Below are 25,337 nucleotides of genomic sequence, written 5' to 3' on the forward strand. Positions count from 1 at the left end.
TAAGCCATGACATTGGCCAGCCTTTTCTTCAGCCAGCTTTAAGAACTTTGTAATTTAGCCTGGTGAACATTGATTTCTTTCATCTTGTGTCATTTGGAATTATCTTGGATCATTTTATTGATCAGAGCACCTAAGTCTTTCACAGTTGATCATCACTACAGCAAAGCTGTTGTTGTGTACAATGATCTCCTGGTTCTTCTCATTTCACTTTGTATCAGCTCATGTAAATCCTGCCATGTTTTCTTCTGAAACCACTCCTCTTGTTATTTCCCACAACACACTAGTACTTCATCACAATCATATGCCATAATTTGTTCAGCTTTTTCCCAATTGATGAGCATCCCAGAATTTTTATTATTTTTGCCACTACAAAAAGAGCTGCTGGGAATATTTTTGTACATATAGTTCCTTTTCCTTTGATCTCTTTGGGACATAGATTTAGTAGTGGTATTGCTGGATCAAAGAATGCAAAGGTTTAAAGCTTTTGGGGTCTAGTTCCAAATTGTTCTCCAGAATGGTTTTACCAGTTCACTACTTTATCAACAGTTCATTAATGTTAACTAATTTTTTTTCCTTATCCCCTCTAATCTTTGTCATTTCTGATAGATGTGAGATAGTACTTTAGTGTTGTTTGAATTTACCTTTCTCTAATCAATAATGATTTAGAGCATTTTTTCATATAACTACAGATAACTTTGATTTTTTTCTTCTTTTTTATGGATGAGTTCATCCAATTCATGTTCATGGTTATGATGACTATGTATTTTCCTCCATTCCATTATCTTCTGTTTCTTTCTCTCTCTCTTTTCTTTTTTATCTTGTCCTTCCTCGAAAAATCTATTTTGCTTCTAACTACTGCCTTCTTAATCTGCCCTCCCCTTTATTACCTCCTTTCCCACCCCTTCCCACCTGTCCATATCTCTTATCCCTTTCCTCTTCTATTTCCCTATTGGATAAGTCACATTTCTATATGCAACTGAGTGTGTGTGTGTGTGTGTGTGTATAGATATATACGTGTATATGTATATGCATGTATCTAAATAGATGTGTATGTATTCATGTATTTTTAATTTCTTTCAACCAGTTCTTTCAATCATTAGTTTCTTTTTTTTCTTTCAGATAAACTATTATCTTCCATACCCTCATTTTCCCCTCCATTGTGAAAGTTCTTCCTTATGCCACCCTTTTTATGTGAGAAAAATTTCCTCATTCTATCTCCCCCTTCCACCTTCTCCCACTACATCCCTCTTTCTCATCCCTTCATTTTTTTTTGGAGAACATTCCGACATAATCAACTCATTCACTTGCTCTCTATGTAATTTGTCCTAGAATGATAAAGTTCTCAGGAGTTCCAAATATCATCTTCCCATATAGTTCCCATAGGAATATAAATATTTTCACCATATTAAATCCTTTAAGATTTCTCTTTTATGTTGAACTTTTATACTTCTTGAGTTTTTAGTTTGTCAAATTTTCTATTCGGCTCTGGTCTTTTTATCAGGAATGCTTGAAAGTCTTCTATTTCATTAAATGTTCTTTTTTTTTTTTTTTTTTCCCTCCTTGAAGGATTATGTTGTTTTGTTGAGTAGGTTATTCTTAGTTTCATATTCTAAGCCCTCTGCTCCTTTAATATGGAAGCTGCTAAATCTTCTGTGATCCTGTGACTTCATGATATCTGCATTGTTTCTTTCTGCTCCATAAGGAGTTCTTCTGTGAGTTCTTTTACCATTAAGCCGATTCTGTTTTTTAAGATGTTATTTTTTTCAGTAATTTTTTTGTGCCTCTTTTTACTAGCCTGTTAATTCTATTTTCATAACTTTCTTGATTCATTCTCATTTCTTTCCCTAATTTCTCCCCTCCTCCCCATTTATGTCTCTTTAACTCTTTCAGGAATTCTTGCTGGATTTTGGTCCAAATAGCATTTTTCTTTGTGACTTCCTAGTGGTTTCACATTAATTTCTTTTTTTTTTTTCCTCCATCTTCCCTGTCACCATAGTAGCTTTTTATGGTCAAGTTCTTTTGTTGCACATTTTCCTAATCTGTCTTGACTTTGAACTTTATGTTTAAGGTGGATTCTGTCATTTGGTGATAGGATAGCCACTGTTCCAAGCATTGGACTTTTTCAAGTTGCTTTTTTCAGAACTAGTTCTGAAGTTCTGCTGATTTTTAGAATTTTCAAGGTGGTATAGTCCACGGAGAGAAACACTTGTTGCTCCCCTGGCCTACAATCCAGTCTTTACCCAGAAATGACCCTTACGTTGTTGTTGTTGTTGTTGTTGTTGTTGTTGTTGTTGTTGTTGTTGTTGTTGTTGTTGTTCTTCTTCTTCTTCTTCTTCTTCTTTCTTCTTCTTCTTTCTTCTTCTTCTTCTTCTTTCTTCTTCTTCTTCTTCTTCTTCTTCTTCTTCTTCTTCTTCTTCTTCTTCTTCTTCTTCTTCTTCTTCTTCTTCTTCTTCTTCTTCTTCTTCTTCTTCTTCTTTCTTCTCTTTTTTTTTTTTTTTTTTTTTTTTTTTTAAACCAGAAGCATATAACGTTTAATGTCAGAGACCAAAGGGCTTTAGAACATGGAATGTCAGAGCCAGAAAGGATCTTAGACCAAGGGACCTTATAACATGGAATTCTGGAGCTAGGAATTAAGGTGATAGACTTACTGGATTACTTGCCATCTAAGTGATGGGGTAGAGTGTGGGGTGGGGGGTAGAGGGATTGGAACACAAGATTTTGCAAGGATCAATGTTGAAAAATTATCCCTGCATATGTTTTGAAAATAAAAAGCTTTAATAGAAAATAAATAAATAAAAGAAAAAATATAGACTGTTAAAACTAAAGGAAAATTAGAATATGAGCTTATTGTATCTGAACTATAGGGACTTTAGAATATAAAATGTTAGAGCTAGAATTCGATTCTATTCAGCAATTATTTTTCCAAGGCCCCTAAGTTTTATGGCATTTGGCTGGATACTAGGCTTACAAAGACAAAAATAACACAATCCTTGCTCTTTAGGAGTTTATATTCTCTTGGGGGTGGGGTTGTGTGAAAGTGATTACAATATAATACAACACAAATAAATAATAGTATAAGGGAAAATGACTGACTTTCATGGAAGAGGTACTTGAGCACAGCTTTGAGGGACCCTTGCTTTCTTGTAGTTGACAGTACCAGTTCTCCTCTTGGCTCTGGAACAAGAACCAGGTCCCCTGCTGTCCTACACCCACAAGTACAAAAAATCTTCTTGACTTTAAAGCAACAGGGCCCTTGCTTCCTTATGAACAACAAGCAGTATTCTTTCTGCCATGTACTCAGTATCAACAAAATATCCCTTATAATTTCTTTCTGACCAATTGTGTTTGTCCCATCCCACCCCCAACAATTTTTCTTTTCTCTCATTTGCCTATCTCTATAGTTATGCTACTACTTCTATATTCCATGATCTTTCAAATTACACTAATAGAGTTTCAGCAAACACATCTGCCACTTCCTTTCAGTGCCTAAGAAGCTAGTACATCTGAGCTAGGTGACTTGCATTCATCAAAAGAAAGTAGATGTTTTTGTTCTCGTTTTACTTTTTTCAATGTCAGCTTCCTGTGAATCTTTTTTATTCTGCTGTTCTTATGCAGTGATCATTCTCCTTGGTAGAGAAAATAGAAGTAAGAGTAAAAGTTGGTAAACTCTGCCTTCTCCTTGTTGTCTTTTATTAGTCTCATCCACCTATCTATATAGGTCCTACCCATCTATCTTCCTTTTCTTCCAACAAATACGCTATTGTCATTTAGCATTCCTGACTGTTTTCACAGGATTGTGATTTGTTACCTCCCCTTTTTTAATCTTCTCTGCATTTTTTTTTTCAAAATTTGTGTAATTAGATTTCCTCTGTATCCATAGTTTTGATTTCTTAGTCAAGACTTTGTAAGCATTGGCATCATATTGAAGTTTTCTTTTGACTGTCATTTGTGCCCACAAGAATCACAAGGTGGATATACCAAGATAAGATCAAAATGGGTCCATGATTTAGGCATAAAGAATGAGATAATAAATAGATTAGAGAAACAGAGAATAGTCTACCTCTCAGACCTGTGGAGGAGGAAGGAATTTATGACCAGAGGAGAACTAGAGATCATTATTGATCACAAAATAGAAGATTTCGATTACATCAAACTAAAAAGTTTCTGTACAAACAATACTAATGCAAACAGGATTAGAAGGGAAGTAACAAATTGGGAAAATATTTTTAAAGTTAAAGGTTCTGACAAAGGTTTCATTTCCAAAATATATAGAGAACTGACCCTAATTTATAAGAAATCAAACCATTCTCCAATTGATAAATGGTCAAAGGATATGAACAGACAATTCTCCGATGATGAAATTGAAATTATATCCACTCATATGAAAGAGTGTTCCAAATCACTACTGATCAGAGAAATGCAAATTAAGACAACTCTGAGATACCACTACACACCTGTCAGATTGGCTAAGATGACAGGAACAAATAATGATGAATGTTGGAGGGGATGTGGGAAAACTGGGACACTAATACATTGCTGGTGGAGTTGTGAAAGAATCCAGCCATTCTGGAGAGCAATTTGGAACTATGCCCAAAAAGTTATCAAACTGTGCATACCCTTTGATCCAGCAGTGCTACTACTGGGCTTATATCCCAAAGAAATACTAAAGAGCAGAAAGGGACCTGTATGTGCCAAAATGTTTGTGGCAGCTCTTTTTGTAGTGGCTAGAAACTGGAAGGTGAATGGATGTCCATCAATTGGAGAATGGTTGGGTAAATTATGGTATATGAAGGTTATGGAATATTATTGCTCTGTAAGAAATGACCAGCAGGAGGAATACAGAGAGGCTTAGAGAGACTTACATCAACTGATGCTGAGTGAAATGAATAGAACCAGAAGATCGCTGTACACTTCAGTGTTGTATGAAGATGTATTCTGATGGAAGTGGAAATCTTCAACATAAAGAAGATCCAACTCACTTCCAGCTGATCAATGATGGACAGAAATAACTACACCCAGAGAAGGAACACTGGGAAGTGAATGTAAATTGTTAGCACTACTGTCTATCTACCCAGGTTACTTATACCTTCGGAATCCAATACTTAATGTGCAACAAGAAAATGGTATTTACACACATATATTGTATCTAGGTTATATTGTAACATATGTAAAATGTATGGGATTTCCTGTTATCAAGGGGAGGGAGTAGAGGGAGGGAGGGGATAATTTGGAAAAATGAATACAAGGGATAATATTATTTTAAAAAATTACTCATGCATATATAATGTGAAAAAAAATTAAAAAAAAAAAAAAAAAGAATCACAAGGTGGATAGTTGTCATTTATTTTGGTAAGTTCTCTGTTAGTCTTGAATACATGTCCTGGAAGGACATCTGATGATCACTGAGTCAGAGAATCATTTATTGCTACTATTGTTCTTACTCCAACTGTACCAAGTAATCTCTTATTAGATCGTTTGATGATGTTCATGATGTTCTATGTACCTAAAAATTAGTGCTCGCCGCAAGTGCCTAGTTTCTCCTTGTTGAAAATATATATGCTAAATTTGACTGATTAAATGCTTTTAACAACCTATATCATGTATGCTGTTTGTTCACATGTATTTATATAATATCTGTTGGATGTAAAAAAACTAATAATAGTATAAATCTTTTCAGAATGATAACATTCAGAAGGAGGGAAATCTACTAGTATTTATTGTATTCATGTGCAAGGTAGATGTACCATGCACATGTCTTTTGCTAAAAGCCTGTTGGAGCACAAATTATGACAGATCCTAAATTAGAAGAAAAGCTTTTGGTAAAACCTAACCATAGATCTTCAGTTGGGCCTTGAGTTGAGCCCAACTAAGTTTGGAGAGATTTAGCACCAAAAGGTTGCCATATGTAATGATTTATTTTTTTGGCCATAGCAATACATGAAAACCTGGAGGTATTGTGAACTGTGTTTTTAGAAGTACCTGTGCTGATCAAACCCTGCATTATCAACATTTTAAAATTATATCCATGTACCTATGTATGTAACATATCTCTTTCCTTTTCCAATAGGGGCTGCCAGATGTTCGATTGGCATATATCCAGTTTGCCCTTTCCTTTTTAATTGCTGGTGATGATAATACCATAGCACGAGTGTTGGAGTTGAAAGGTATTCATGTATTCATGTATTTCTAAGGGAAGGATGTTAATACTTTTGGGAAAAAACTCATTTGAATAGCTTTGATTAGAAAAAAAGAACTAGAGTTACCAGCTACTATTTATAAAAACATAAAAGAAGCTTTTGTTGCGTTAATAGCATTGACCAAAAATAACAGTGGTATATTAAAGTCTTACTATCTGGAATGTTGAGAGATGACCTAACAAAGAACAAACAAATACCTTCCATAGTTTGGAAGCAAAGATGTCTTTGTGGCTTTCACAAGTACTGCTTGCATGACTTTCCCTAGTGCTGATGTTTAAAAAACTGAAACTCAGGTAATTGTGCTGTTAAGACCATTGTGCTGCTTATTAGAACTAAAAATAAACTTTTTAGAAACCTGTTTCATGTGAATTGAGTACTATCTGGTTGCCTCCCTTTGTCTAAGAATGAGCAAAATTTGAGACTCATTCCTTTATTGTTTCTTGGGCTGGGCAGACTTGAAGCTTTTGACTTAGAAGCAGCACAGGGCTACTACCGTCTCAGAAATAGGCTTCACCTTTGACCCAGTCTATACTTCCTGAACAAGCAGGGCCTGGTATGAGACTCTAGCCTATTTGCATCTCTAGTCCTCCTCATCCTCCCCGAGGAACCAGAGGGGAAGTTGCAGGACAAGAGACCTCCTGGAACCTTGAACTAGACCTGAAATGTGATGATGATTTGTGGGTCAGGGGGACCTCTTCAGCCTGAGGGATTGTTGAATTATCTATGGAGTGTGAAAGGAGAATGCTAGTGCTATAATGTTAACAGGAAGCTCCTTTTTTTGTAAAACTTGAGCCCAAAATATATATATTTTTTCTTTAAAAGGAGATGCTACATTGTTTATCCTAGTTGTCTATTCCTATTATCCTAACATTTTTGTCTAAATCATCACTTTATCAGGAAAAGAGGAATCTTTTTTCAGCTTTCTTTATTTCAGAAAGTCTTTAAAATTTTTTTAAATTTTATTTATTTATTTATTTACAAAGCATATGCATGGGTAATTTTTCCAATATTGACTCTTGCAAAACCTTTTATTCCAAATTTTCCTCACCTTACCCCCATCCCCTCTCCTAATGGGCAGGTAGTCCAATACATGTTAAATATGTTGAAATACATGTTAAATCCAACATATGTATACATATTTATACAATTATCTTGCTGCACAAGCAAAATCAGATCAAGAAGGAAGGAAAATAAAAATTGAGAAAGAAAACAAAATGCAAACAAATAACGACAGAGAATGAGAATGCTATGTTGTGTTCCACACTCTATTCCCATGGTTCTCTTTGGGTGTAGATGGCTTTCTTCATCACTGAACAAGTGGAACTGGTTTGAATCCTCTCATTGTTGAAGAGAGCCATGTTCATCAGAATTGATCATCGTATAGTCTTGTTTCCATGTATGATGATCTCCTCATTCTGGTCATTTCACTTTGCACCAATTCATGTAGGTTTCTCCAGGCCTCTCTGAACTCACCCTGCTGGTTGTTTCTTACAGAACAATAATATTCCATAACATTCATATACTCTAACTTATAAAGCCATTCTCCAGTTGATGGGCATCCACTCAGTTTCCAGTTTCATGCCACTTTACAAAAAGGGCTGTCACAAATATTTTTGCACATGTGGGTCCCTTTCCCTCATTTAAGATCTCTTTGGGATATAATCCCAGTAGAAAAATTGCTGGGTCAAAGGTTATGCACAGCATGCTAGCTTTTTGAGCAAAGTTTCAGATTGCTCTCCAGAAGGGTTGGATCTGTTCACAATTCCACCAACAATGTATCAGTGTCCCAGTTTTCCCACATCCCCTCCAACATTCATCATTATCTTTTGCTGTCATCTTAGCCAATCTGACAGGTGTGTAGTGGTATCTTAGAGTTGTCTTAATTTGCATTTCTCTGATTATTAGTGACCTTTTCATGTGATTACATATAGTTTTAATTTCTTCATCTGAAAATTGTCTGTTCATATCCTTTGACCATTTATCAATTGGAGAATGGCTTGAACTATTACAAATCTGAATCAATTCTCTATATATTTTAGAAATGAGGCCTTTATCAGATCCTTTGGATGTAAAAAGAAAGTCCTTAAATTGAATTTAACCTTTGACAATTTTGTTTTCAGAATTCCTCCCTGTCATTTTTGCGACAGGCTTGAAGGAAGACAGAATTTCTACTATCAATCTTTTGTTGTCCACCCTGAAAACCAAGGTGTGTTTTAATAGAGAAAACATTTTCCAAATGAGGAAAATTATAAAATATAATTCCATTGATGATCTTGTTCATTAATTTTTAGTTTGTCTAGAATAAGTTCTCAAACTTTTTTTTTTAGTCTCTAGACCCCTTCATTCTCTTAGAAATCAAGGACCTCAAAGGGGTTTTGTTTATATGCATTATATAAATATAAGTAACATCTCAAATGGGGCAGCTAGGTGGCGCAGTGGATGGAGTGCCAGACCTGGAGCTCAAATCTGGCCTTGAATTCTAACTGTATGATCCTGGGCAAATCACTTACTCTTGTTTGCCTCAGTTTCCTCATCTGTAAAATGGGCTGGAAAAGGAAATGGCAAACTACTCCAGTGTCTTTGCATAGAAAACCCGAAATTGGATCACAAAGAGTCAGACATAACTAAAAGAAGACTGAAAAACAACAAAAACATCTCAATATTGTTATGAAAAAAGTTTTGATGTTATGGACTGACTATAGATTATAGTTCAGGGTGAGAATTTTTGTTCATGTACAAATTCTGGAGCTATACAGCTGTAAAAATTCTAACCCAACCCTTCTTAATTCCCTGACATACATATGTTATACACTTTGTGTTCTTACCCAGTGGGATATTAGTAATAATGGAGTTAAAAAGGGAAAAAAAAAAGTAGTCTGAGCTCTAAAGTATATAAGTATGTTTTGATTTCATAATAAATTGGATATATTTTGTCTGATAAAATAGTAGTTTGGACATTTTCAAAAATTTTGTCTTTTAAAAATAATAGCAATTTAAAAAAAATAAGTCAAGTTTCACATACTTTGCATTACTTTGCTTTATTACTCTTAGGTGATTCACAATGTTGGTGTTACAAAGACTCAGAAAGTTCGTTTCTTTACTGGATATTTGTTAAATAATGTGGCTTCTCTCTATCGTTGGAATGGAATTGCTGATGTCAGCACAGAAAATATCAAGGTACAGTAGTAACTTTGGAATTAAGATTTTAGTGTCATTTTTATGTTTTGAAAAATGAAATTAGGTATTACTTAAAAATTCTAGCATGCTTTTTTGACTCTTTTACATTGATACTTTCCCTTGGCTAGTAATAAGATAACAGGATACTATTTTTTTCATTGCAGAAAAAGTTTTTCTTTTGGACAAATAATTTCATGCTTAACCCTCAAATGATTGGCCAGTGCATTTTGGTCTTACAGAATTACTCAAAACTTATTCTGCTCCTTTTTTTCTTACACTGTTGTTTTCTACTATGGCTAACTTCCATCCACATTTTTGAAGATTTCCTGATCCCTGCTTCTAAGTTCTTAAGTTATAGGACATAAAATTTGTTATCTAATGCTTTATTGATAGGATTATTAACAGTTCTGTACTTAAAATGACCAAAGATATATAATACTTTGTTCAGTTTTACTTTATTTATATGCTCTTGAAGTTAAACATAGCTAAAGAAGTGAAAATTTTATATTCAAATTTCTTTGTAGAACTTTTAAATTAAATCTTAAGATATTCAATAATCCTACCTTCCTTTTATAATAGTGATTTGCATGTGTTCTCTTTTAAAAATACTGTTAGGAAAAATTAAAAAAAATACTTTGTTGTTCAAAAAGACTCATAATAGAAAAGGCCATCCACAACCTTAAGAATTGAAGAATCCAAAGGCATCTTGAAGCAGTTTTCACTTGGTTTTATGAGGTTTTTTCTCTTTTGTTCTGTTTTTTCCTTCTTGTTCTGTTTTTTCCTTCATAATGTGACTGATGTAGAAATGTTTTACATGGTTGCACATATATAGCCTATATCGGATTATTTGCCATATTTTGGGTGGGAGAAGGAAAAAAATTGGGAACTCAGAATTTTTTAAAAAATGAGTATTGAAAATTGTATTTACATGTAATTGGAAAAAATACTTCTAAGTTAAAAACAAAACAAAACAAAGTAAAAATATTTTGTGGGTTTGGAAAGATTATTTGACTCTCTTGCATGCCAGAAAACTTCAGGTACTTAATAAAACACTCCTAAGTGTGGAATCTTATTTATGAGTAAAATAAATTTGATATGTTAAAGAGGTATTAAACTTGTTTTAGAGTAAAAAATGCCATTTAACTTGTCTTTTAACAAAAATTCTGTCCTAATTATGTCACACTTTGAGATAAAATGTATATATTTAGAAAATTTGTTTTTGTCTATTTTATCCTCTAGTCATTGAATGTTTTGGTTTTCTCCTTTCTCTTTTTTCTGTTCCCCCCCCCCCCCCCATTCCTCCCCTTTTCTTCCTCCCTAATAGCCTACTGAAGAAGCAGGCAAGACCATGGTAAGGGAACTGGTTCACAACTTCTTAATGGATCTTTGCTGTTCTCTGAAGCATGGCATTAACTTCTATGATGCATCTTTTGGTACTCTGGGAAGGTAAAACTCAATATGGTTATATATATATAGTAGTCTGTATTGTTTAGAAGCCATTATATATGTGAAAAACAGTAAATTCAGTTAATTACAGAATTTTAGGATTCAGAGAGACCTTAGAAGTTATATTGTCTTTCCTCTTTTAATTTTTCCTTCCAAACCAGGAAACTGCCCAAAGAGATTTTTATTGAGTTTTTATGAAGATATTCAAGGGTAGATTATACCTGTAATAACTTAAATTGGAATCCCATTTGCTCTAGTTGCTATCAACTGAATCCTGTGCGTTTTGAAGCAAAGTAGTATATATATATATATATATATATAATTATGGGAACCTGTGTCATTCTTGGAACTAGATGTCCTAAGGAAGCTGGGTTGCGTTTTATGAATTCATTCTTCTCTTAGTAGACTGAGATTAGCCTGGAGGGAAGCAGAGCTCAAAAACTACAATGAAATGACTCAGACCCTTCTTGAGTCCTTTGAACTAATCTGAATTACAATCAAGTATCTGGTGGCAAATAAATGTGTCCATGACACACTTTTAAGTTTAATCTGCATTATTAACATTTTCATAAGTCTAGAAATCAACAAAACAATAAATTATTCTATGGTTTTTAGCTTTGCTAATTTTCAAAGGGTTAAAGTTCACAGTGAAAATTTAAAAATTGGCTCTTGTGAGTTGGTATGAGCTGGTTCCAACACAATCCCTTAGATAAGGCAACAAAGTTCAGGTGAAGTGACTTATCCTCCCTTTATTGTTTCCTCAGAATCAACTTGGGAGGCACATTAATTTTGAAAGTAGTTTCCTAAGATGTTGATTGAACCATGTAATTCAATTTACCTTCTTTTTAAAGTATTCATTACTGCTGAAATTTTAAAAAGTTGATATCTCGTGATTTTTCCTGGTTTATGAGAAGCATGTTAAAATATTGTCAATAAATATAATAAAATAAAGGTGTATACATTGTATATATTATTAGCACATATGTATATATACATACTAATCTATAAGTATATGTAATATATGTGTATAGACATGTAAACATATTTATTAAATTTGATATTCTCTATAGTATCGGTCATATAAAATTAATTTTCAGACAAAGTGATGAATGGAGGAAAGAGAAAGAAAATTCCTAAAATTTATTGGCTACAACTTTGTCTGCATCTCATTTTCCATATTATTATCATTAGTACTTTTTATTCTGATTTTCATCCCACTGAAAAATTTATTTTAATTGGAAGTTTGCTTGGTTTAGGATAAAATCTACTCCTTCAAATATTTGTTTCTTGATTTAGTCTCAGCATTTCCAAACCTAGACTAAGAAATTTCTTAAAATCTAAGTTGTACCATGCTACAAGCTTTTTAGAAATTATTTTGGGTAAAATGACATATTTTAGACATCTTATTTAGTGCTTTAAAAACTTTCTTGTAGAGTTAGAATAGTGTTTTTCTTCTCTAACCTTTTCTGATCTGATTTGAGTACTTATTTAGAACAATCCAGATGTGAAAGAGAAAAAAGAAGCAGAAATAGTTTTTTAATACGTCTTTGGAGGGAATAAGGGAGAAGAATAAGGAGAAAAACAAAACAGGAGATCAGTTTTCATCTATGCAGATGTAGTAAAAATAAGATTTAAAAACCCCAAAAGAATTGAAGGTGTTTTTTTTGTTGTTTTTGTTTTTTAATATTTTAATAGTTTTTATTTACCAGGTATATGCATGGGTAATTTTACAACATTGACAATTGCCAAATCTTTTGTTCTAATTTTTCCCCTCCTCCCCTTGACCAATACATGTTAAATATGTTAGAGTATAAATTAAATACAATATATATATATATACATGTCCAAACAGTTGTTTTGCTGTATAAAAAGAATCTGACTTTGAAATAGTGTACAATTAGCCTGTGAAGGAAATCTAAAATGCAGGCGGACAAAATTAGAGGGATTGGGAGGAATTGAAGTTTAGACTAGTCTAAATTCCCCCATGCTGTAGTGTTGGTTTTCTTTACTCCTACAGGGGAATTGGCATTTATTATACTAATCACTGGCTTATTATTGGAGTTTTTGGAAATTTTTACACAGACCTGATGGTTTCCCCCCCCCCCCCCCATTATTTATCAGAGGAGGGAACTTGACTCTCTTGAACTTCTTACTGGGTTTGAAGACAGCAGCGGATGATGACTTGGTGGCTGAACTTGTAGTGAACATCCTAAAAGTATGCCCAGACTTACTTACAAAGTACTTTAAGGAGGTGACCTATTCCTTTGTTCCAAGGATGAAGTCGGCTTGGTTAAACAATATCAGGCTACTAAGGAAGGTAAGGAAAAGAATGAAATGGAGATGAAGAGTAACATGTTTTATTTCTTACTACACCTCTAGTGTGGAGCACTTAGAATTATTGTATTTGTATGTACATAAATTCAATGTGTTCAAATAATCCAGAATGTCCTCCAACTTCCCCCGCTTTGCTTACCAAGCAGATGCAGCCCATCAGCACAGAAGATATGGAGGGTGCCCCATCATGCTGAGGAACCTGTGATAACTTAACAAAATTTCAGTGGATATGGGTGTTTTTCTTCCTCTTTTAACCTTTAATTGTTTAAATTATACTGACCCTTTTGAGATACTCCATGTAATCCTTAAGAAAGGGAGACCTTGAAATGTTTCATAAGTAGTCAGTGGTAAGTGCCACAGGGAATCAATCACAGCATTAATGGAAAGTTCCTGGATTAGCAGGAAATTCATGCTGAGGATGTTATATTTTTTGAGAAGTTTGCTTCAGGGTCTCCAGTGCTGGTGTGTGTGATGGATGGCACAGAAAGACTGTACAGGATGTGATTCTTAATCTTTTTGTGTGTGTGTGTGTCAGAAACTGCACTATCATACACATATCTCTGATAGGTAGGTAGGTGAATTAGTTCTGTTTCGGCACTTCTAGTAACTCTCATAAAGGCAAGTCAGAGTTCTCATTGTTCTTCCTTCTGTGCACCCAAATCTGTGTTTGTATCTTCCATTGTTTGGTCTTTGTTTTGTCCTACAGAGTAGCACAGAAAAAAAAAAAGTTGACCTTTAATATTGTAATTATTGCTTTTTTTTTTTTTTTTTTTTTTTTGAGGCTGGGGTTAAGTGACTTGCTCAGGGTCACACAGCTAGTTAGTGTTAAGTGTCTGAGATCAGATTTGAACTCGGGTCCTCCTGAATTCAGGGCTGGTGCTCTATCCACTGCACCACCTACCTGCCCCTAATTGACACCGTAATGGTGTCATCATTCAATATTGATACATAGAATTAACCTCAGCATTTATTCTTAGCTCAGGCATTACCTAAATGTTATTTTTTCTACAGATTTATGAGGCTCAGCCAGAGATTTCCCCAGCATTTAAAACTAAAGAGTTTATACCCTTGACTAGATTGCTTTCCATGGTCATGGTGACAACAGTACCCAGCGTGTGCAACAAAATCATGTTTACTCAAGGATTAAAAGTAAGGTGATTTTATTGCTGTTAATCTAAATAGAAATTGTATAACTTTTGAAAGTAATATGTTGGCTATATTTATTTCTGTCAATTCATTGTTAGGTTACTAGGAAGGAAATCTTACTTAAAATACTATACTTCCTTACAGCAAACCATAATTTCATTTGTATGGGCACTACTGCTTATGCAGGTGCAGCTTCTCCACATTTTAGTAAAGTATTTGATGAGTTCCTATGTCCAGCTCTCTAGTCACGAGTCTTTCCAGATTTAGCAGAATTGGTTTTTGGAGGACAAATCATTCAGTGGGGAAACAGTTGCGTTATAATCATGTTGGCTCCTTTGAATGAGATTGTGAGTTTAAAATTTCTTTTGGTACTTTTCCAGCATGTGGTCTGGAAGCGGGTAATGGGAAGAGGCAGATAGGGGTTGTAGGGGCACCAATCAAAAGGGACTTTTGTTCTGTTTGCCAAATAAGTGAAATTAGGACTCAGATTGTTTGCCTTGTTCTTTGTGGGAGACAATATTTTATCCTAGAGCCTGGCATGAAAATATGTTTGTAAGGAATTTGTCAGATACCTCCTTCCTCCTTTATAGGCAGAACTTGGAAGAGGATTTGAAGTTTCTAAAAAAGTTTGATCTTGCTGGCAGTGTATACTCCCTTGTAAGATCTTTATTCTGACTGTCTCAGACAGTTAAGATTAATTTTATACCCTAAATACCTACTGCTAAAATTGCAAGCAGTACTATGAATGGTACCCTTCCTTATATAGATGACCCATTTCTCAAGATTCTTGCAGTCATCATATGAGTGAATGTTAGCGGCTATGGATATTTTTTTACCTTCTGCTTTTTGACATCTCTTACCATGTGCAATTAAGGGAGGAAGCCTGATCCATAAGCAACAAATGAGAAGTCTGCTTTGTCCTTCTCATACTTGTTTTTTCTTGATTGGGCTTTAAAAAGAATTGGAACCTTTATATATTTGTCATTTCTTTTTTTGAAAACAAGATTTATAGCAGTTGGCTCATCATCTTGCTTTAATTTAGTTTAGGTTGTGAATTTAAAGTTTTATTGGGTCCCTTAATCTTTCTGCTTTTGATGTAATTAAAAGGCAAAATTTTTGTTATTAATTAACATAATATATAGTGTATACCTTATATGTGATACAATGAAATCCCAGTTAATTGTAATGCTTAGAAAACAGAATTTTTTCTTTTTTGGAATGTTGTTACTATAACCAGATGACCATTTTTATTTAAACTTTTGTCAAAAGTATTTCCACTTTCTGTTTTCCTGTTTTGATAAGTATATGTCTAAAGGATTTGAGAGACTTGCAGTGTATTAAGACCATCACTTTGTACATGTTTGATTATCATAAGAAATTGTAGCAAAGTATGATGAATAATTTCTGACTCCATGACTTATCCATGAAGTTATTTCTTAAAATAAATATCTAATATGAACTTGATGTTTTGACACTTGTGTATTTATAAATAAAGTGCCCCCCCCCAAAAAAAAATTCTAGTTGGGAAGGTTCTAACTAATGCAGCTTTATTACTCTATGATAAAGCACATTGTATCAAGAACATCATTGGCACATGGGCAATCCATATCACATGACTCCAGAAAAAGTCTGTCTTGTAACCTAAACTCTTTCAGTAATTTTCCCTTCAAGGGAGAAAAAAAATCATTGATTGATGACCCTGGGATAGTCCTCTAAAGGATCCTTGAGTTCTAAAAGTCTTATATTTTATCTTGGGTTCTATTAGTTAGATTCCACCTTGTGAATTTACAGTTTATGTGTCTTATAAAGAAGTGTCATTGATTGACCTTTTTCTCTTTCGTTCTTCTCAGTTGGAAAACAAATCAGTAAATCACACAATTTTATCACTTATTTCCACAATTTTGAAGAGAGCATTAAAAAACATTGATCATTGTCTCAATAAGGATGTGTGGCAGGAGTCAAGCATCTATACTCCTGTGATGATGGAGGAATTTGTGCATATGTACAGAGAAGCTGTGAGCAAGGTAAGAAAGGAAGCAGTGTGGTTCTTTCCAAAGTAATTTTAAAACACAGATGTGAATAGCAGGTAGCTATGTAGCAGCAGCTGGTAAAGGTAGGTAAGTTGTCCTGAGTGAAAAACACCAGAAAACCAGAACAGGGAAAAGCCTAGAGATGGAAGGTCTTACATAGCAAGAAGTGCAAGACACAGAGTCCCATTGTTGGATTTAAGCTCCCAGCTTTGTGATTATGGGCAAGTCATGGAACCAGCTGCAACATCTTCAGTTTCTTTTAGCTTCTACCAATGGAATACAAGTATCCAAATACTTCTAAAAATAAAGTCTAAAAAAAATTTGATGGATTATATAGTTTGCATTTTAAAAGTATATATTAATTTTAAAGTGACAATGGTGTAATGGATAAAGAACCACCCTTATGGTGAGGAAACCATTTAACGTATACTAGCTATGACCTTCATTTCTTCTGAAATTCCCTAAGATTAATGTGCAGAGCAGCTCCTTATCTGCATTGATAGAGAGAATATTTCCAGTGGGAATTCCTTATACTAGTAAATCCCAGGTATGTTCTTTGTATCTTCTTCTTTCCACATTTTGTTTTGGTTCTTTCTGAATTTATTTTTGTGTGTATTTATCTGAGTCTTATCTCTCCTATTTTTACAAATGTAGTTGGGGTCAGTAAATATATTGTTTTGGTTTTACTTTTTTCACTTTGTGTCATTTGTTGTGTCTTGCCATTGTGTTTCTCAAATATTTGTTGTTTTTTCCAGTGCAGTAATATTCCATTTCATTCAGATACCTCTGTTTGTTCTACTGTTTTCCAGTAATTTGACACATGTTTTCAGTTTTTTAACTTATAAATTATTTTGCTGACAATATACTCATAAAGCTTTTCAAATGAGTCAGTAATAAAGAAGGGCAAGATCTAGAAATGAGTAGGATCAATTTTATGGTTCATGTGACATGATTTCATATTGCTTTCCAATAAGATTGTACTAATTCATAACTCTGCTAGCTATATAATTTGTATCATACTTTCACGTTATATACATTATCTCACTTGAACTTCACTATTTCTCTGTTTTTATTGTTCAGTCATATCTGATTCATTATCCCTTTTGAGGTTTACTTGGCAAAGTTACTAAAGTGGTTTGCCATTTCCTTCTAGATCATTTGACAGATGAGAAAATTGAGTCAAACAGGGTTAAGTGATTTGCTTGTGGTCACATAGCAAGTAAGTGTCCTAGGTCAGAGTTGAACTCAAGAAGATGAATCTTCTGATTCTCAGCTTGACTCTTTATCCACTGTACCGTTTAGACTTTCTTATGTCATACAGCTACTAAGTATCATAAGCAGAATGGCAACCTGATCTTGCTGTCCAGTACTCTATTGCCCTAAATCACACTTCTTCAGAGTGGACCTGTTCTGTTACACGGAGCCAGGAATAGTCAGGCCACCTGCCTCAAAGGGTTGTTATCAGTGTTGTGGAGAAAGTGCTTTATAGACCCTTAAAATGCCATAGAAGTGTGAGCTATTAGTATTCTTTACCCAGGGATTATGCTGAATGTACTAAAGTCTGAGAAAGTGGTATGAACATCAGATCAGCTTTTTTCATGTATAGTTTAGAAACATAGGTGGTCTTTCATCAGATTATCCACAGGTTCTGTGTTAAAAATTCATTTTTAAGTGAATCATTTAAAATTCATAGCCTGTTCACAGGACAAAATAGTCAATAACTATGGTAATCTAGTGTTTGACAGGCCCAAAGTCCCCAGTTTTTAGGATAAGAACTCAATATTTGACAAAAACTGCTAGGAAATTTGGAAACTAGTATAGCAGAAACTTGGCATTGACCCACACCTAACACCATATACAAGATAAGGTCAAAATGGGTTCATGATCTAGACATAAAGAATGAGATGATAAATACATTAGAAGAACACAGGATGGTTTTATCTTTCAGTTCTGTGAAGAAGGAAGAAATTTGTGACCAAAGAAAAACTAGAGATCATTATTGATCACAAAATAGAAAATTTTGATTATATTAAATTAAAAAGATTTTGTACAAACAAAACCGATGCAAACAAGATTAGAAGGGAAGCAATAAATTGGGAAAGCATTTTTACATTCAAAGGTTCTAATAAAGGCCTCTTTTATTAGAACCTTTGAATGTAAAAATGTAAAAATAGAGAATTAACTCAAATTTATAAAAATTCAAGCCATTCTCCAATTGATAAATGATCAAAAGCTATTAACAAACAATTTTCAGATGAAGAAATTGAAACTATTTGTAGTCATATGAAAAGGTGCTCCAAATCACTATTGATCAGAGAGATGTAAATTAAGACAACTCTGAGATGCCACTACACACCTGTCAGATTGGCTAAGATGACAGGAAAAGATAATGACGAATATTGGAGGGGATGTGGGAAAACTGGTACACTGATACATTGTTGGTGGAATTGTGAACAGATCCAACCCTTCTGGAGAGCAATCTGAAACTTTGCTCAAAAAGCTAGCACGCTGTGCATAACCTTTGACCCAGCAGTGTTTCTATTGGGCTTATATCCCAAAGAGATCTTCAAGGAGGGAAAGGAACCCACATGTGCAAAAATGTTTGTGGCAACCTTTTTTGTAGTGGCTAGAAACTGGAAACTGAGTAGATGTCCATCAATTGGAAAATAGTTGCATAATTTATAGTATATAAAATGTTATGGAATATTGAAATGACCAACAGAATGATTTCAGAGAGTCCTGGAGCGACTTACATAAACTGATGCTAAGTGAAATGAGCAGAACCAGGAGATCATTATGCAAGGCCACAAGACTGTACAATGATCAGTTCTGAAGGACGTAGCTCTCTCCAATAGTGAGATGATTCAAACCAGTTCCAATTGTTCAGTGATGAAGAGAGCCATATACACTCAGAGAGAGAGCTGTGGGAACTGAATGTGGACCATAACATAACATTTTCACGTTGTTTGATGTTTGCTTGCATTTTGTTTTCCTTCTCAGGTTTTCTTTCTAGATCTATTTTTTCTTGTGTAGCAAGATAACTGTATGTATGTGTGTGTATATATATATTGGATTTAACATATTTTACATATTTAACATGTATTGGATTACTTGCCACCTAGGAGAGGGGGGTAGGGGGAAGAAGGGAAAAAATTTGGAACAGAAAGTTTTTCAAGGGTCAATGTTGAAAAATTACTCTTGCATATGTTTTGTAAATAAAAAGCTTTAATAAAATAAAATTCATAGCCCATTTTCTTGAGGGAACTTCAAAGTATTTTCCTAGAGAAACAATATTATAAATGGTGGTTCAGTATTTTTATAAATCTTATAGAGGAAAAAGACCATAATGAAGACAAATCCACCCAGAACATAGATTCCTTGGAACATGGCAGAAAGGGGCTCCTTGTTGGCACTCTTGAATTTTTGTTTTAGTCTTTGCTCCACTGTGATGAATGAAAATTCTGAGAGAAAAATTAATGGTTTTATTAATTATGGTTAGGAAATAATAAAATGATGGTTCTTGGCTCTCTTTCGTAAACCAAAGTCCTCCCTCAGGGAACATTCAAGGATTTAAGAACTTTGGAAAAGGGGATATACCTGAGGATGGAAATCAACTCTAATTGGTTAACAATCAATGAGGGCATACACATTAATGATGAGGTGGGCAGAAAATTTTCATTTCTTTCTGATGAGAATGAGACCAGAACATGGGATTCAACTTCCAGCAATCTGGACAAAATAACCTACCCATATTATGCTAACTGATTTTCCCCTTCATAAGCTTCATAAGATCATCTTAAATTCTAATGAAGATCTTAAGGAAAGATATTTATTTCTTCAGAGCAAGATCTTGACTAGACTGGATTCTATTTGTTAAGACCTAGTTGAGAAGGGTCCCACTCAAGATCAAAAATCATGTTCCCTGGGAATTTGGGCAGTTTCAACTATCAGCAATGTCCTTTTAGAAACTGGCTGAATAACCTACAGGAGTTGGTTTCATATGAGGAAATAGAAAGGGAAAAGCTTAATCTTAATAACTGGTTATTTGTATATGAGAAAAATAATCATTTCTCTCATCATCCTAGCTGTGATGAGAAGGGAGGTTTAGAGAATTTGTGTTGACTCTTTCCTTTTTCTATACAGCTTTTGCCAGATCTGAACAATATTGTATGTGTGTGGCAATCACTTGGAAAGCAAAAAACAGATGAAGATGGTGGGTTAGGAAAGAAAAATTCACTTGAAGATGAGAAAACTGAAACTATAGAAATAGACCACAAACATGGTGAGTGTATGTATGGATTCTTCAAGTACATGCAAATGACTTGGTTTTTTACCTTTTGGAAAAAACAAAAAATCTAGGAAAATATAGTGTAGTATTAAACATATTCTAATTAAAAGACAGAGTAAATCCAGCTATTTCTGGATTTTGTAAATGGATGTTATATATTATTTTTCAATTTTGGGAGGAGAAAAAATAAGGAATAGGTTACATGACAGTTTTATCTTGAATCATCTGCATTGAAACATTAATTTTCATAAGTTATTTATTTCAAAGAAATACATAAAAAATAGCTAGCTGTTTTCCTGTCTAAGAATTTGGCTTGTAAAATTTAGTTTAACATTTACTCTTTATCAGGAAAAACTATAAATACCTCATTCAACTCACATACCTTCAGTTACCAAATCTTGCCATTTTTATCTTTACAAAATTTCATGTATATATCTCAATACTCAACAGCTACCATCTTAATTCAGCCCCCCATCACTTCTCTTCTGGACTATTTCAGTAGTCTCCTAGTTGGTCTTTCTGCCTTAAAATTCTCTCCATTCCAATTCCTCTTCCATATAACACTAAAGTGTTTTTCTAAGACTCATGTCTGATTGTGTCAATCATTTCTCTTCCCTCTCCCCCAATTCCAAACTTAAATTACATTAAATTACAGTGGTTCCCTATTAGCTATAGGATAAAAAATAATTCTTCTCTTTGGGATTTAAGTGTCTTTACCATTTGGCCCCTTCTTACCTTTCCAGTGTTCTTTCACATTATTTTTCTTCCATAAACTCTGCAATTCAGCTATTTGGGTCTGCTCACTGATCCAAACACAGTGTATTCCATTCCTATCTCTGTACTGTCTTTCTCCAATACCTGGAATGTACTTCCTCCTCCCCTATTTATTATGCCTTCCTTCAAGACTCATTTTCAGCTCTATCTCCTTTGTGATGCTTTTCCTGATTCTTCTCAATTGCTGTAGTATCTCAAAATTACCATTGTTCATTGTTTATATAGTTATATATGTATATGTTACTTGCCTTATTAGAATGCAAGTTTTTTGAGAATATGGTCTGTTTCACTTCTCTCTGTATCCCCAACACAGTATCTGGTTCATAGAAGTAAGCATTTGATAAATGCTTTTTGATTGCTATACTGTGATGACTCTTGACCCATCTGCTAACCCCTGTACAGCCCAGCACAATCTGGCTCCCCACAGCTGTACTCTGAACAAAATTCTGTTGCTGTTTTATGTATCTTTTCTTTTTTTAACAATGGTACAGTTTTATATGATTAATGATGAAACTTGTTTTAATTAATATTTGAAGAAATTTTTTTCTCTCTAGGTCTTAGCAACATTATAAAAATGAGTATTTTATTGGTATTAGAATTGATATGATTACTAAAGTGTAACTGATTAAAAGAAAAAAATGACTGTTCTCTAATTTATTTTGGTCTTATTTGACTTAGATGATGCAAAAACAACTCTTTTGAAGGCTATTTTACTTCAGGTCATTTGTCTTTATCAGATGGTTGTTCCCCATGTTGTCATTCAATGTACATTTGACTTCAGCAAGCTTCTAAAAGGTATGTCTGAGATGATTACAGTTATTCCTTAGTTATCTATGCCTCCAGCATTGAGCAGTACTGCAAATAGTCCAGAAGAGTAGGCAAATTTCTTGATGTGCTTTGATATGAATTATATATTTTTTCCCTCTAACAAATTTGTCTTCTTGACTATATTTACCTAGCTAAATATTAAATAAGCGTGTCTTCCTTTCCCTATGAAGGGTTGATGAAGGGTTATTGTTATTACAGAAATATTCCTGGGAGTGTTGAGATATTTGTTATGGATGATACGCAGATGGATCTACAAAAGTATATTGTAAATCCTCTGTGAATTTATCTGAAATCCAGGCCAACTTGCTCAGTAGATAAAAGTTCATTAGGAAGATAGACTACTAGCTGTTATATTTTGTTCTTTTTCAGCATAACAATACACAAAAGGGACAAAAATGCATATGTGTCAGTCCTGTGAAATTCCATTCCTCTTTTGCCATGATAATGCAAGAAAAGTAGTGAATGATCATCAGATCTTAGACCATTTATGAGTATTAATTTAACTTCCGGTACATTTAACCTGTGATCTTGTTCTGATGACCAAGTTGACAATATTGGAGGAATTTGAACTATATGTTGTTTTTATGCCCTAAATGTAAATGAAATCAATAGATCCAAAGAAGTGTCAAATGAATGTTGGCTTTCACTTTCTCCTCATGGTTTGGGGACTTGATTGCTTCAGGTGCTGAGAAGCAAACAGATATTATCATAGCATACTGATCCTTTTTTGCCTTATAGTATTCTGATGAAAATAACAAGACCACTGCTTATTAACTACCATTCATTGAACTGGATAAAATAGAGAGCTTTTAGAAAACTTGATAAAATTCTGTTCCCTTCAGTTATCATATACTTTGATATTTGATAACTTAATTTTGAAAATCTTGCAGGAGGATGGGAAAAAGCTAGATTGGAGAGTTTGTGAAGGCTGGTGGCCTCAGGAAGATCACTTTGACAGTAAAATGGAGGATGATTTAGAGTAGAATAGATCTGTGGCAGAGAGATCAATGAATAGACTATTGGAACAGTCTGGCCATGAGGTAATGAGGGCATGCACCAGGGTAGTCAATCAATTATCTCCCATCCCAGAATATTTCTAGATGTATTGTGACATGATTATCAAGTATGCAGGCTTAAATGGAAAATAGTTAATTGAAAAGTTGAAAAAAGATTCAGATTAGAATAGTCCACACTTGAGGTAGTAATATGCTACAATAGTGGTAGCTTTGGGAATGGTCAGCAAAGGGCGAAAACAAGATACTGGGAAAGAAGAATCAAAAGAACCATGAGTGACTGAATGTAGGGAGTGAAACAGAATTACTGTAGGAATCAAAGATGCTACCATATAATACTGATTGCTTAGCTTCCTTTTCTTTTGTGAAAACCAAGTCTTTTGTCTTGTTCATCTAACTGTAGGAATTAGAATCATCTGAATTAGTTCATCTACTGTGGTAGCAGCTGCTATCTTCAGAAATTTCTAACATAGCTATTCTCCCAAGAATCATTTTTTTTTTTCTTCAAACTCTAGGTATCATTTCAGAAGAGGGATTTCAAGAGGAAGTTCCTCCTGTCCTTCAGTACTATATTCTGAAAGTGGCCCTGGAATTGCCTGTCAGCAAATTTGCCTGGTTAAAAGGACAGGTGGGGCCAGTTGTCTATTGTCAATCATATAATTTCATAGTCTAAAATTGATATAATGTATCATAAATCTTATGTAGGTGCTAACTAGATATATTTCTAAAAGAAACATGAATTTTTATAGGGAGTAGAAGAGTGAAGAAAATGTTGGTTGAAGTTGAACAATATATCAACCATATTGTTTAGAAGTTTATGTCCAGATCTATGAAAAGAAAAACCATCTTGTGTGCTTAATGGCAACATGAACTATGAAATTTGTCTTCAGGCATTTTGCCTATTAAGTTCAAGGGGTTTGTGATATAATTGAACAAGAAATAGAACATATTTTTAGTGATCCATAATGTCATTGTGGTACATACTCTTCAGTGACAATGGTAACTCATACTTTCTTATTCAGTATAACTCTTGTCCTTGCCCTCCTATTACAGTTCTTATGGAAGAAAGACCTTCTAGATCCTGTGACATTGTATGGACAGTAGTGGACCATATAGGCTGTCTGATATTTATTAATCCATCAATATTACTGCCATGACCAGAGCACTACCTTTCTAGTCTTATACATCTTTGATGTTATCTTTTATGATCTTTTTGCATAATTATTTATGGTAATTTGATCTAGTTTGCTCATAGCTATTATGTATCTCTGTTTCCCTTGAATTGATCTGCAGTTTAACTCTTCAAAGACTGACATTTCATATTATATCTATAATTAACTATAGTATAAAGTAGAACTTGATACGTCCAAAAGAGAGGGCCATATAAAATTCTGTGAGAAGTCTGAGAAAAGACAATTAATTCACTTGCAGCTTGGGGATTGGGACAGCATAATGGGAATGAGGTTACCTCCATTGGAACTTGAAAGAAAGTATAGGGGGTAGCTAGATGGTGCAGTGGATAGAGCACCAACCCTGAAGTCAGAAGGATTGATCTCAGACAGTTAACACTTCCTAGCTGTGTGACCCTGGCCAAGTCACTTAACCCCAATTCCTCAGCAAAAAAAAAAAAGAAAGAAAGAAAGAAAGCAGAGATGAGGAGGAAGAAATGAGCCCATTTTGGGCATGAGACTAGTAGGAGAGAAGGTGTAAAGAGTGACAAAAGGTAGATTGAAAAGGGATAAGTGAGTGGTCCTGTAGGGAGAAAAAAAGTACATGAAAAGGCATCCCCTAAGAGAAGGCTAGAATGGTAGGTTGAAGCTATAGTGTCAATGAAATCATGGACTTTTGGATATAGAGGAAGACTTTTTCTAGTTCAACTCCCTTGTTTTATAGTTGAGGACACAGATTATTACTTGTTAGGATCACATGAATAGTAATTATGAGGCATATTCAGAATTCTAATCTAAGTCTTCTATTTACTTCTAAATTTACTACTTTTTCTGCTGTACCATGTGAAGGTTCTTGAATTTCAAAATTACAAGTTTATGTTTTACTCAGTAGACAGTAGGGAGTCCCTACGAATGACTATAAAAACAAATTTAAT

General features: G+C 34.1%; 1 protein-coding gene across 1 annotated transcript in view; it reads left to right on the forward strand.

The window, feature by feature from the left end:
* Positions 1-25,337, forward strand: part of URB1 (URB1 ribosome biogenesis homolog) — a 99,123-nt gene that overhangs the window by 14,247 nt on the left and 59,539 nt on the right. The window contains exons 5-14 of the mRNA XM_074300780.1: positions 6,068-6,164; positions 8,318-8,403; positions 9,249-9,374; positions 10,699-10,820; positions 12,942-13,137; positions 14,166-14,303; positions 16,151-16,324; positions 20,474-20,612; positions 22,071-22,187; positions 23,749-23,861. Of these exons, the coding sequence (XP_074156881.1) occupies positions 6,068-6,164; positions 8,318-8,403; positions 9,249-9,374; positions 10,699-10,820; positions 12,942-13,137; positions 14,166-14,303; positions 16,151-16,324; positions 20,474-20,612; positions 22,071-22,187; positions 23,749-23,861 (1,308 nt within the window). The remainder of the gene's footprint in view (positions 1-6,067; positions 6,165-8,317; positions 8,404-9,248; positions 9,375-10,698; positions 10,821-12,941; positions 13,138-14,165; positions 14,304-16,150; positions 16,325-20,473; positions 20,613-22,070; positions 22,188-23,748; positions 23,862-25,337) is intronic.

This window comes from Sminthopsis crassicaudata, chromosome 3, assembly GCF_048593235.1.
Source record: "Sminthopsis crassicaudata isolate SCR6 chromosome 3, ASM4859323v1, whole genome shotgun sequence".
NCBI classification, from domain to species: Eukaryota; Metazoa; Chordata; class Mammalia; order Dasyuromorphia; family Dasyuridae; genus Sminthopsis; species Sminthopsis crassicaudata.